This window comes from Python bivittatus, unplaced genomic scaffold, assembly GCF_059951505.1.
Source record: "Python bivittatus isolate LINGU-HERP-01145 unplaced genomic scaffold, Pbiv_v1 ctg000080_np1212, whole genome shotgun sequence".
In the NCBI taxonomy this organism is placed as follows: Eukaryota; Metazoa; Chordata; class Lepidosauria; order Squamata; family Pythonidae; genus Python; species Python bivittatus.
This window is the reverse complement of record NW_028277035.1, coordinates 67156696-67171449: the sequence shown is the minus strand read 5'-3', so window position 1 is coordinate 67171449 and position 14754 is coordinate 67156696. Positions and strand designations below refer to the sequence as shown.

The following is a 14754-nucleotide window of genomic DNA, read 5'->3' as shown; positions in this document are numbered from 1 at the left end:
GGTAACTGGAGATACGTATCTTATTGCCTGCCTATGAGGCAGCCCTAATTTGATTTGTTGGTTTCAATTTTGATTCAGTATAGAGCGGTGGGTGGTAGTTTTATTTAAACAGAAAGGAGATTGGGATTTCCCTTTCCCATCATACTTTTCAAAACACCCCCCTTTTGACTTAAAAAGAACATTGCACCCCTTGCCCCCCAAGTAAGGCATCCAATCAGTTTTGTTTGTATGCATTGGCAATTATAGCACTGTTGCTTGCTAGATACCCACATATATACATTGAATAGAATGGTTTGGAGTTTTGTTTCAAGAGAGGCTTAATTGCCTTTAAGGCTTCTCTCCCCTTCTCAGTTTAGGGCTAGCTTTCTCTCCCCTTTTAAAAACCCATGGAAAAAGCCTTGGTTCAGAGACTAGGCCAGTTAGGGAGCTAGTCAGAAGGAGGGCCAGGACAAGGTTTGCTTAGTGACTGCTCTCCGAAGGCTTGATTATAGTACTATAACCTCTCCTCCTGAGGCAGCAGTGGTGCCACCAGCTGGCAACCCAGTGAATAAGATGAATGTAGGTCTGGTGCCTCACTTCAGGCAGTCAGCACATTCAATGATGTTAGCATCCAATGGGTTAAGAGTTCTTGGTTGTGGAAGTGGCCACAGTAGGAAGCCACAGCAGCCACAGCACAGTTTTTAAACTTATTTTCTGCAATTTTTTTATAGGACTTCAATGTAAAATAAAGAGTTGCTTTGATGAGCAGGGGTATATGCATGACCCAAGAATAATTTTTTGTTCTATGTGCCACTGAGTACTCTAAATGTAATGTATTATAATGTAAATTTAATTTGGTTTCTGAACCATGACTTCAGCTTCCAAATCAGTCTTGGAGGCTAGCTCCTAATTTCGGTCTCCCACATAACTTAATTGGTAGTGGAGAACTTTATCTTTTCTCCTTAAGTGAAAGCAGTTGTTGGTGAATTATGGGTTCCAGGGTGAGACTCAAGAAAAGATAATCACCTCTACTCTTCTTCAACAAGTGGAGAAGAATAGGCTGAAATAAAAGCTGAAGCAGACCTGAAAAATTGCAGTTATTTTTATTCCTCAACCATTAAAAATACCAGAGACAGATAAAGTGACTAATTTGGAATTACTTCTTACTTTAAAAGCTCTTTTTCATGATTGAAACCAATTAAAAACTTCAGTGGAAGCAATACACTTGATGCTTGAATCTCCTGATAAGAACATGGTGGAGTTAAAAGAGATAGTTACCGTCTCTCATGAAGCAAGACTAAATCAACTCAAAGGTGCTGATAAACAATGTACTAAAGATGTTGAAAGGCTGTTGAAAGGGAATGGTAATTACCTGACCTGATGAGGATACTTGGGGAAAAAGATCTTGGGATAGTAGTAAATTGGAAACAAAACATGAGGCAACAGCATGATGTGGCTGCAGAGAAACTTCATGCAGTTTTAGGTTACATCAACAGCATTATTTCCAAATCCTTGTTGGAGTCATTGTTCCATTTTATTCCGCTTTGGTCATACACCATCTTGAGTACTGTGTCTAGTTTTGTGTACCACAATTTAAAAAGGATTCAGTGGTATTGGAGCAGGTTCAGAGAAATGCAACAAGGATGATCAGGAAACTAAAACCTATCAAGAGGGATTGAAGGAGCTGACTGCTTAGACTTAAGAAAAAATGACTGAGTTGGATATGACAGCATTCTTCAAATATTTGAAAGGATATTACATAGAAGAAGGTCCTGTTCTTTCTCATTCCAGAGTGTAGGACTACAATAATAGACTTAAGATACAGGAAGGCAGATTCTGACTGGTTATTAAAAAAAAACACCTAAAAGTAAGAACAGTATAAGATGGAACTGAATACCCAGAAGGCAAAAGACTCTCCTTTCTTGGATGTGTGTTGAAGTGGATAACCCACACACACCTGGCTACTATCGCTTAATTTGGATTCCGGCATTAAGCAGAAGGTTGGACTCAGTGGTCCGTTCCAACACTATGGTTTTATTCTATATGCTTATACGTAATCTCCTAGACAAAAGAGATTTATATGTGGGCAATCTGTCTTGGGTGAAAACAATTTTTTCTCAAGGAACTTGGCTCTTTATTTTTTAAAAAAGTCTTAATTCTTCCTCTCATATAAAAGAAAATTTACCGTTGCTTAACCTTTAGTGGAATGAAACCTCGTGTTTAGAAGATTTGAACTTGTATAGTAGCATACAACTTTAATGAATCTGGATCTTTTAAAACAGAAGGGATGAAATATCAATTCCCTTTAAGTTAATGAGCATAATTCTTATCATCTTTGACAGGAACATACTTTTTACTCATGTTATAAAAATGTTTGCATCCCCACCCCAGGTTTCAAGAGATACCCCACTTAAAATCTGTGTTCCAGGATTTTCCTTTCTTGTAAAGGGCACTTCACCCAGTTTTCCTTGTTTACATTATCATTTATTGTTTCTATCATTTATAGTTAGCCTAACATATCTGCTGCAAAGACCAACATTCAGGTTCCTGCCTCATCCTCCATTCCGAATATCCATTCTGCCCAGAGATAGACTCTCCATTCTCCATCTTTTACTTTAAAGCCTCAGAGCTGAAATATAGTGAACAGTGCAGTGAATCCAAGCTTTACCTTCCTAATCTCAGGAGGAGGGCACATGGCTGGGATCTGGGAGAATTCAGTATTTAGTCTGCAACTAGAACTGCTCTCACTCCAAATGCACTGATGACCAAGATCTTCTCTCCCAAGACACTGAGAACAATCAGCACTTCCAGTTGCACAATTATAAATCTCCACTGAAAAAAAGACAACATATGCTAAGATTGAAACATGTACGATCCCTCCCCCATTCCAGTAACATAACATTTAAAATCCAACAGAGAAATAAGAGTTTGTACAAGAGGTTTGTGCCGTATTCCTAAAGCTTTCCCAGTAATTCTTGGCACTTCTCCCCACTGCAACATAATTTAGTACTTAAACATTCCCTTTGTCACTCTGCTATGTTTTTAAAATTCTAGATGGCCACATGAGAGGCAACTCTGCACTACAGACTCCACCATTTAGAAAAAAATGTAATTTTTCAATAGCAAACAATACTAAAAATGTTCAGTGTGATGTATTTATTTCACTAACTTGCCATCAAAAGGAAGGGAAGGGAATCAGGTGAATTGAGCCATATAGTGGTGACAAGAGAAGAAGTGTTAGGCCTTATTACCAAACTGAACATCAAAAGTCACCAGGCCCTGATGGCATCTACCCAAGGGTTATTAAGGAGCTTAAAGTTGCGACTGTGGACCTTCTAACTAAAATATGTAACCTATCTCTACACTTGGCCTCTGTAGTTGAGAACTGGAAGATGGCCAATTTAACCCCAATTTTTAAGAATGGCTCCTGGGGAAATCCAGGAAATTATAGGCCTGTCTGTTTAACATCTGTCCTGGGGAAAACAGTGGAAACTATTATCAAAAATAAAATATCAAACATCTGAAGATACAATCCTTGCTCAAGGATACCCAGCATGGTTTCACTAAGGGGTGGTCCTGTCTAATTAATTTACTAGAATTTTTTAAGGGTGTTAATAAACAGGTGGTTAGGGGCAAGTCAGTAGACATCAACTACTTCTATTTTATATTATAAAGTCCCTCATCAAAGACTTCTCAGTAAGACTTCTGGGTGCAATTCAAGGTCCTGGTCATCACCTATAAAACCCTCCAGGGCATAGGACCAGGCTACTTGCAGGAGTGCCTTTCTCCTATTGTTTCTTTTTGTTCCACCACATCTGGTAGAGAGGGCATGCTCCAGGTCTCTTCCATCAACCGATGTTATTTTGCTGGAGTCATGCCTTCACAGTAGCAGCACCTGCCCTATAGAACAGCATCCCCTGGTGTTTTAGGTGGCCGCAACTCTGTTAGCCTTTCACAGGCATTGAACACCTGGCTGTTTCTCCATTCTCCAAAGGGATCTCTGCACATTATGGAAGTAGGCATCCAAATGGCAGATGCCATTCAACATAAGCAGTTGTAAAGTGATACACACTGGTGCCAAAAATCCTAATTACTCATATAAACGAATGGCACCAGAGTTAGCAGTGACTGATGAGGAAAGAGATTGTGGAGTATAATGGTAAACAGTTCAGTGAAGGTGGGCCAGGACACTGCTTATGTTCTTATGTTCCAAGGCTGTCAAGTTTTGTTCTTTTTGTTTGTTTTGCCCTCAAATTATTGTAGGGCTACAATTTCTTGTGATCTCTCACTCTGGACCATTTTGGCTAGAACTGCTAGGAATTCAACATTATCTGTAGGCCACAGATTTTTCACTTGAGCCACCTATACTTCAAAATTTCTATCATACTTCTACTCATTAATTATATCTATGAATGTGCACACATACACATTTCTAACTATTCTTACTTTATATTACCTTCTCTTTAGTGTAGAGAAGGGATTACATTCCCTCCTTAACTTTGGGATTTTTATTGGTTTTAAGACATTTCTTTATTATTAAATAAATATTGGGTAGAATTAGGTATAGTTTCATTGGATGCCAGAGCATGGTTTCTTCTTCTTACCTTCTGGCTAAAGTTACTACTGTCTCCTATAGGTTTAGCCCTGTTAGTATTTAGGGATCATTTCAAATCATCGGGCAAAAACAAGCCGTAGATAGAATTCAATTGCTGGGCTTCTCTATGCAAACTCTGTGCTTATTAGGATTTGATAATGCTAGAACTGCCCTTAAACAATGTATCTGGGATATAGATTTACAAACAAATTTAAGTGAGGTGCTGCACCCCAATATTTGTCTGTTTCTACCACAAGGGTTCATTCCAGCTTCTTATTTCAGCTCTGAAATTTTGTAAAGCTTTCACCCTAGCTAGAATGGACGCATTGCCCACAGCAGTCCTTTTTGGATGTTTTAAGGGTATTCCTATGCACCTTTGATTATGTCCATGTAGAGATGGCTCAACAGAAACATTAAGCCATATGCTATTATACTGCTCCCTATATCAGGACTCTAGATAGATATATACATATACCTGATATTGAAGAGATTTCCTGGCAGGGAGTGTGACTTCCATCTAATGTTACTCCTTTCGGACAAAGACCTGGAAATATCCTCCCAAGTTGCCCGGTTTTGTGCTACCATCTGTACAATACGCTCCACCATTATTTAGAGTTAAAATTCCACAACATAGTATCTTACTTTGACACATTTTAGCACTGTTATTTTAATTACTAGATTAAATAACATTAATGTTTTGTTGTATAGATATATATAAATGTAAGATGGTTGTTATTGTATACTTTGATTGTATCTGGCCTTAGGGCTGTAATAAATGTGTGCGTGTTAAATAAATGTCTTGGTTTTTCTCTGTATTGGATAACTTTGGTTTTTATTTTTTAAATTGGTTCTTAGCTACCTAGAATTATATATTTAAGATGGGCAACCATATATATTTTCTAAATAAATAAACTGTATAAATAAAAAACACTTCAAAATATCTTTAAGTGGTTTACAAACCAACTTAAAACCAATAACTTTCAACATTGTTGTTTTAGTAACATAAAATGAACACATTAAAGGATAGATTTAAAAAAAAAATCTGTATGTATAACTCACATACATTCACATAATTTGCCCCTTAAATAGGAGTTTCTCATTCATTGACAGCCTGCATTAATACTTGGTGAAACATGGCATGGAACTGAACTTCACCTGATCTATAGTCTACAGCAAGAATTTTGAATCAAGGCAAAGTTCTATCTAGACCAGCACTCTATAACAAATAGGTTCATTACAGACTATTTATAGATATTCCCAATGCCTTCAGAATTTTTTGATTAAAAACTACATATACATCTTTTATTTCTGTATTATAGCTAATAGCTATTTAAAGATCTATGATCCAGAAATACAATTGCTATCTTAGAACTCATTTCATAGTTCTGCCACCACTCTGAGAGAATATTTGTTCCTGTGGATGTTACACAGCTCAGCTAGATAAACAGTACTTTCATACGTTACCAATGCAGTATGGAAGCTTCAATCAGTTTGAAATAAAAAATAAAAACAAAAACAGCCCCAAAGTAAAATGTAAATCAGCCCTAAACTATTGGGCACCGCATATCTTGTGCTATAATAATAAATTCAATTCCAATCCAAAATATATTTGTCCCATATGTCTTATTGAAATAAACTTAACAATATGCAGATATCGTGAAGCTGACTGAGAAAATACACCCTAAATACAATGGTAAGTGTTATTTTTATCAATATTTATAGTTTGCTAGCAACTATGTAAAAACTACGTAAAACTTGTGAACAAGAACCAAGGTATCTGCATACAGATATGACTTCTGTGTATCTGAAATACTGCATTTATTTGATTTCACAAGCTCTAACATATTACAAGAGAGTATAAGATGAAAAGACCATTTAGTCAAAAATATGTAAGCCTTTTAAAGATACAATACTCAAATCAGAAAGTGATGAAAAGCAAATCAAATTTATGTCAAACCTGTCATCATCTGTGGACTGTCAATAAATTTTTCAGGTCTTCCCTTCAGTTGAAGATTTACCAGAAATAAATGTCTTTTGTCTAAAGTATAAAGCTGCATAAAAAAAGAAGAGAGTTGTCTCATTTACTGAAGCAGCAGACCAAAACACATTAATTTTCACTGTGAAAGCATTTCTACATTACAACAAGATACATATATTCAGCAGAAGAAACCAAGAGGATGGGATAAACAAATACCACAAAATACCATACATTTTTGGTTAACTGAGCCTCAGCAACAGAGGGCCTTTAAAAATGTGGAAACTATTCACAAATTTTGCCTATCCTACATTGAATGTAGAAACCAGGGAAACAATATTAATACTTTAAAAACATATTTCTAATTTTCAACAGCTTAAAGCTATGACAGTTGGTCTTTCCAATGACATTCCAGTCAGTTTCACTGTTGAACGTATGATGTATATCATCACCTTATCTTAACCTGTGCCAAAGACCTCTGCCGTGAGCAGGGACCTTTTTGATTCATGCGCCCTGGGCATTTAATGGATCCTGCTGGTTTCCAAAAAGTTTCCCAAATTCCTATTAGGGAGTTCTGCTCAGTGCTTGGGCAATCTCTAGAAAAAGGGGTCATCACTGATGTTGAGAGGATTGCTCCCGAATGGCCGCTTCCAGGCCACTGATTCAAGTGAGTTCATCTGTTTGCTGAGGAGATCCAGAAGATAAAATGCAGAAGAGATGTCTTAAGTGATACTGGTATAAAATGAAAAACTAATGTGACTGAATATAGGTAAGAACTCGTCTGAACCTACACCACAGCATTAAAGCAGCAAAGCAGCCTATCATCTCCACTCTTAATTTCATCTGTGGATAGCTTCCTTAAAGCATTGTTTAAAGTGATCTGAATTCTCCCAGGGACAACCATGACAAAAGATCATTTGCCAGGCCACCATGATGAATTTGCTTAGCATCTAGGGGCTAAAGTCAGCCACATTTGTTTACAGTTGGATTCTGACTTGGTAAATCCAGCTGAGATGACAAAAGGCTTGGTCTTGAGACCTGCAAATCCTGAGAGAATGGGCAAAGTTTTCTTGTGCTCTTGGTTCAACCATTTGAGGATCTGCCTGCCATAGCTGGCCACTGAAAGTTACCAGGCAGGTGAATAGAGGTTTGGTGTATGTGGTGATGAAAACATCCTTGAATGAGGGTTTTATACCTCCCACCTTGAATGAGGCAACTGTCCATCCCTCTTCAAGAAGCCATCACCCAGTTGTCCTGGAGAAGACTGTGGAGAAGGCAATTGGGCTGCAATGCCAGAGTACGTTGGATGAAATAGATTATCCGGGTTCTTTTCACTTAGGATTCAAACCTGGGTATGTGACTGAAATCACACTGGTTTCCCTTGTCAATGACTTCTGATGGGACCAAGACTGAGAGTGATTCTCCTGGTCCCTCTGGATCTTTCAGCTATGTTCAGTATTATCAATAATAGCATCTTTCTTGGCTGGCTATGAGAGTTGGGAGTAGGGAGCACTATCCTTCAGTAGTTCATGTCAGCTGCACTAGGTAGACCAGACTAGGAAATCAACTCCACAGGAAGTCTAAAATTATCTTTACTGAGACTGTCTCTAATAACAGAATCTTGAAATTTTGATTGTGTTGTATCCCTCCTTTTTTTTTCCTTATGCCCAAGTGAATCAGGGAGGCATCTGCCTGAGCTACTTCCAAATACTATCTTGTTTCTCAGGGCTTAAAAATGTTTACGCCACTTTTGCCTAGGCAACAGTTCTTGCATTCCATCAAGGTTGTCTTCCTTACTCTCTACTGTTCTCCTCCTTGATGGGGGGAGGAAAGATCAAGCCCTCAGGCACTCTACTTCTGGCTGCCACTGAGCTTGTCCTTTCCCCTCTACTGTTCAACATCTACGTGGAGCCACTGAAAGAATATCATCAGGGGCTAATTTTAATTTTAATCATTGTTAAACCATTGCGTTGTAAGCCTCTTTGGAAATGTATGGCATATAAACCAAAGTAAGTAAGTAAGTAAATAAATAAATAAATAACTCCTATTAGAAAGAGCAGCTTTGGAATTGAACATATTCATGATAAAGTTAAAGTTCATGGAGCTAGAACCTACTGAAATTTTAGGTGGAATGTGTGACTTGATAAAATGGTATGCACATGGTGTGTGACATGCTACTATTTATAAGCAGAAGAGACTTTAGAAAATATTAAATACCCAATAGCCATGAACTCACCAACACATTAGTACACTGAACAGCAGATGCATTTAGCCATTGGGCCTCAAATATCCTATCATTTTCAGTTTCAAAGTGACACTCCAAAGGCACGTCCTAAACAGTAAAAATGTAAGGAAACATTTGTAGAGTAATCATGAATTTTGCAACAGAAAAAGGATGAATTTTAAGTATCTATTTTCTTATATACTGATAAATCAATGAGCCAAATTCTGATCTCAACGACTGAATGTCATTTTTTACAACAATAATACTGTGTACCTTAATAATTCCAATAAGCTTGTTGAAATAATTAAATTAAGGTTTTAAATATTCCAAATTAAAATGTATTAAACTTCCCGTAACTCAGGGAGGGACCACCCGAATGTTAAGCATAGAAGAAATACATGCTTTGAATAAATAAGATAGTATCCTAGTTGAAAGTTCTCATAATTACAAAATATTCCTGCCTAAGGCATTAGAAAGCCGATGCCAGTAAAATTAGACAAAAATGGACCACGCAAACTAGCAATCTAATTTACTGTATGTTTGTAAATAGTTTCCTAGGAAAGTGAGACAAAGCACTTATTTCGATTACTGAACGTTTCACTATCATGTCCTAAAGTTTCAGCTTTAAATCCAGTAATTAGATATTCATAAATCCCCTGTTTTTGTTGAATCTAATATGTATGTCACATCTCTTTTCCTACATACTGATAACCAAATGGCCCTTTAAAAACTTACTACTTGTGAGCTTAAAACAAACGCTACCCAGGGACAAGCATTTTAGTTCCACTCTAGTTTTTTTTTACTCCTAGTGTGTTAGTAGAGTCACTGCAAAGAATGGGAACAATACATGAGTATTTGAAAAGATAATGAGGAAAGGGGAGGATATACACTCAGATTATTGGAAACTTCACTTTGATGTGATTTCAACCAAAAATTGTCCCAACGTAGCATCAGACAGTATTCAGATAGGCAAAAAAGATAGGCATCTTCTCCCTCATTAATTGAAAGAGATAAGGTGACAAACTGATTATCTCTGTATCTGTGTAACAGATCTATACTATATGCGATGCACACACATACATTATACATGCACACAGAAGCACACTCAGATGAGATTTGCATAGCAGAGAATAACTTTTAACTTTTGGGTCTTGGTTCAATTTCTAGGATAGATTTTACCACTTTCTGCTTTTAAGAAGCTGCATTTCTCTTTCTCAGGCATGAGGATATATAAAAACCGGCATGGCATATATTCTCCTGTGAGAATTGTACACTTTGAAAATTCACTGAGTGGAATATCAGGAAAAAAAATCTTCAAGTTTAGAAGTACATTTTTCCCCAAGTGAACCTTTTGCAATATTACAAATCCATCTATGGTATGAATGTCATGAAGGTCCTTCAATTACATATAACAAATCTCAAGCAAACACTTGCATATGGAATGTATCCTTTCTGTCCTACTTAGCCCCTCAGTCACTTGTCCGTCTGCTACTAAGGTCCTCTGAATGACTGTTTATGTCATTATCACTAAGGGAAAACACAAGTCATATATTAACTTCATTTAATAATCTCAATTATCTGACTCCTGGTGCAAACATAGGATCTACCTGCTCTTTCTTTTTGCAAAGCCTGTTTATTTCATTACCTTTATAAAAGCAGCATTTCTCAAAGTGATTGTAATGTCCTGAGAAGCCCCTGTGGGTACTGGTGCAATAGAATCAGGCACAATCTGTGGACAATCAGTACTGTTCTGTATTTCAGGAAACAAGCAAAAGAAATGAAGATTATTATGGAAACAACTGAACCTTTATAACACTGAGATAGCAGAACAAAGCTACAAAAATGGGTATAGCAATAATTCCATATAATTTTTTCTTATTAGTTGTTAGCTCCAACTTAGAATAGTCCCAAGTAGACAATTCTTTAGGTTATAGAAATATAGTGAAATTTCACTATAAAATAATGGATCTTATTCCCAGAAAATATACAAAATTGTTACCTTAATTACATTAATTGTATCTGGATTTTCAAGTTTAAAAGTCCTCTCATTTATATGGGAGATAATATAAATCATGAACTTAATGGACAGATGCCAAATGAGTGATTGGTATGAAATGACACTTTTGCTTGCACAGTCTAAGCACGTATTAGTGTGAAAGCAAAAGAAACTTCACCAAGTTTTTTCACAGTGAAATTAATTTGTTCACAAATTAAATGGAAAACCATATGCTCTCCTCAGCTGTCAATATGAAGCAGCTACTATACCCACTGTTTCATCAGAAGGAAAGAACCAAATGATACTAACAAAGATACAGTGTGTTTTCTATAGAATCAGAAAGTTCCTGGAAGAGTCTTCACAGCAGCAAACGAAGTGTTTTTCTAGCTTCATACTGAAACTGAAATTATCCTTGAATTGAAATGCAGCTCAGGTGAAGATGATGACTTGGAGGTCCATCCACAGAAGCTAGACTGGTATGCCAACTATAATATTATCAGAATACATTGGGTCTGCTTATATCCAGACTAGATGGCTGGAGGACGTTCTACATCAGACTTCATTTGAAGATGCTTCAGACATTTGAACTGGAGCAGAACACCACAGATTAGATATTGGAAGGTGCAACATGCTAAGGCCACATGATACCAATTTCCACATCCAAGTACTAGCTACTCATTTGCTGCTGTGTCCAATTCAAATGACTGATTTTGATTTCTGGAAGTATTTTAGATAGTGCCTGAAAATATATATATATATTGTTGGTCTTCAGTGATAAAAACAGCAAGTTTCAGATTTTATTATTCTGTTCCTGAGGTTGTTTAGTTTTCATAACACAGCAGGATGACTAAAAGATTATTTGATTCTTATTTTTTTACTGTGATTTTGTTTTGTTTGGTAGCATTTTTTAAAACATTATTTTAAAGTTGATATGGATTTAATTGCTTTTAGTATTTCTAGTATGTCTTGAGAAAAGAAAGGCAACTTAAAAATATCTTAAATAAATAAATGAAACAAACGCAGAGGAGGAGTTTCTCTTAGGAATATAAACCAATTTGATCAGAAATTTATTCTACCCATTAAATCTTTTCCTCTATGCAGACAATTACATTACCATCAAAAGCTTGATGAGCCAATCCTGAGGTGGGCTACATTGCACACATGAACACCATAAAATACGGGATACCAAATTATATCCCAGGGTCCAAAAAATTAAATAAAAATTAAAAAATACTCAAATTGCTGACATATCGAAACTTGCTGAGTTTGTGAGGTATATACACATGCACACACATCCCACTTGCAGCACCCCCTCAAATCATTAGTAAATTCAAAACTGATCTCATTAGATATTTACTTATTATTTATCTATATAATTTCACTTAGAAAACAATCCTAACCCAAGAAACATTCCAAAAACATTTTAGAATAGGTTAACACATTTGAAATTTAACAATAAATAATTAAGTAAAATCCCTCTAAGAACTTGCATGTGAAAATTAGTAAGCAACTAATATGTAACACAGTAGTACAGGAGTTAGTAAGAAATTGGAATAAAGGGCACAAGATCATAAATTTATTTAAAATCTGGGGCAAACAGATATATCTTGGTGGTGACCAAAGCTCAAAGGAGAGGGGATGCTTGTATCAGGAATATCTTCTCTTATGTGGTTGCACAGCAAATTATTGTGGCACCCTCTAGTGGGTACCCCATTAGTTCTTAGGTGACAGACAGGCAAAGCACATTCTCTGTCGGATATCCCATTCCTAAACTTAATATGGGCTTTGTATACTCCTACAGGTACCTTCAGAACAGGTATGATATGCTCTAATTGCCCTTTTCAGTAACATAACATAACACAATACAACATTCTGCAGTAACCCACCATAGAGTGCACTGCACTAATCTAGTGCAGATGTTCCAAGTGTAAAAACCATTGCAGCCAAGTTAATCCTACCCAGGAACAGCATAGCTAGTGAACTAGCCATAGTTGAAAAAGGCCACTCCTTGCCACAGATACCACATGGGCCTCCAAGTACTGATAAATTTTCCATTTGAAGGAATGGCACAGCACAGGCTTGAATATTCTTGATTCCAGTCCTGATTTCTCTCTCTGCTCCCCCAAGAAGTATATCATTCCTAAGTAGAGTGGAGTGATATAAATAGCTCTCTTTTTATTTCTGAGTAACATCATTCAAACAAAGGTTCAAACTTTCAGGCAGAAAATGAAACATAACTCCAATATATAAAAGTCTCTCTCGCCATTTTTCCCAAAGTTATAATTTATATATAAGTAATGGATCAGACACAGGATTTATTATAAAGAGGCACTTAATCACTTGGGTCATCTAAAAGAAAGGAAGGGAAACAACCTGATTTTGCTGTATTTTTCTCCAAAACATTATCCTATTAAAACAACTATGACACAGTATGTATGGATTACATTAACTGAGAAAACGTTTTCAATGATGCACAAGAATTTTCTTACTGCTGTCATTGAATAGTTTGTGATTTATTTAAGAGTGAGATAAACTGAAAACTAAAACTGAAAAAGGTCAGCAGTGTTCTCCATCTTAAATGCTACAAACAGCAACATTTGCAAGAAGAGAATGCCTCTCCATTGATTCTGCCTATCCTCTCAGTAGTCTTAAAATGCTTATTTGGTGAGGAAAAAAAAACCTCATTTCAGGCTTTCAGAGGCATGCAAATAAAGAAGTGAATCACCAGAGAGGTATGGTAAAATTCTGATCCATGAGCCTCCTTAATATGAGCAGTATTGTAAAATTCTGATCCATGAGCAAATCCAGAAAGGAATGTGTGTATACTTGATGTAGAAGTAACCACTTCAGTTGCTAGAAAAAGAAATGGTACAGAACAGTTTAGTTCTCTACAATTCCATCTCTTGCCTTGTGAAAATTCAGCTGTGTCTTTCATTTGGGGCTGGCACAGGAAAAAAGAACTGAATGTTCAAAAAATTCCTGTTTTCTTGTATATGTTCGATCTGGCTAGTTCCTTGGGAAGGACTCAATAGGTGGATAAAAATGCAAATCCAGTCTAAATACCTGGCTGACTGTGCAATCAACCAACCATAATAATAATAAGGCTTTTGACTCCCTGCCACATGATTGGATAATCAAGAAATAAAAGGAGTCAGTAGAAACATCAGAAGCTTTGTACAAAGATCAGTGGCACAATGGAAGTCACAGTTGCTGGTCAATGGTGATAGAATGGGAGAGATTAATATCAAGAGAGGAATTTTTTGAGGAGACTCACTATCACCACTACTGTTTGTCATTGCACTGATTCCTCCGTTAACAATATTGAGCAAGTCAGGCCAGGGCTATCATACATCAAAAACATCTGCCAGGCTATCACACCTCCTTTACATAGATGATCTTAAGCTGCACACACCATCTGAAATATGGTGCTCAACACTGTCCAAATATACAGCCAAGATATTGCAGTGGAGTTTGGACTGGACAAATGTGCCACCCTGACCATCAACAGGGGAAAAATAGTGAAAACTGAAGGAATCAAGATGCCCTATGGAAATACACCAAGAGTCTGGATGAAGAAGACCACTACAAATACCTGGTCATCTTTCAAGCTGACAACATCAAGCACATTGAAGTCAAGAAGAAGATTAGTAGTGAATACATCATGAGAGTGAAGAAGATCTTAAAGTCCAACTCAGTGGAGGAAATGCCATCAAGGAAATTAACACCTGGGCAATTCCGGTCATTAGATACACAGCTGGGATAGTGGACTCGACTCAAGCAGAACTAAAAGCCCTGGATAGGAAGGCCAGAAAAATAATGACAATGAATCATGCCCTTCATTCACGCAGCAACGTTGACAAACTCTACTTACCAAGGAGCATAGGTGGGTGTGGAATGTTGCAAGTACACCAGACAGTTGAAGAAGAGAAAACGGCATTGGAAGAATATCTGAAGGACAGTGAAGAAGATGCACTGAAGCTAGTACA

At 36.8% G+C, this 14754-nt stretch overlaps 1 protein-coding gene across 3 annotated transcripts in view; it reads right to left on the bottom strand.

Moving 5' to 3' along the window:
- Positions 1-14754, bottom strand: part of PLXND1 (plexin D1) — a 164226-nt gene that overhangs the window by 82116 nt on the left and 67356 nt on the right. For all 3 annotated transcript variants that reach the window (XR_015794916.1, XM_088134293.1, XM_088134295.1), the window contains exons 9-12: positions 10418-10522; positions 8785-8880; positions 6531-6624; positions 2648-2811 (exon numbers count right to left, since the gene is read on the bottom strand). Coding sequence is in view for 2 of the 3 variants with exons in the window: in XM_088134293.1 (XP_087990419.1) it covers positions 2648-2811; positions 6531-6624; positions 8785-8880; positions 10418-10522 (459 nt within the window). In the remaining variant the exon portion in view is untranslated. The remainder of the gene's footprint in view (positions 1-2647; positions 2812-6530; positions 6625-8784; positions 8881-10417; positions 10523-14754) is intronic.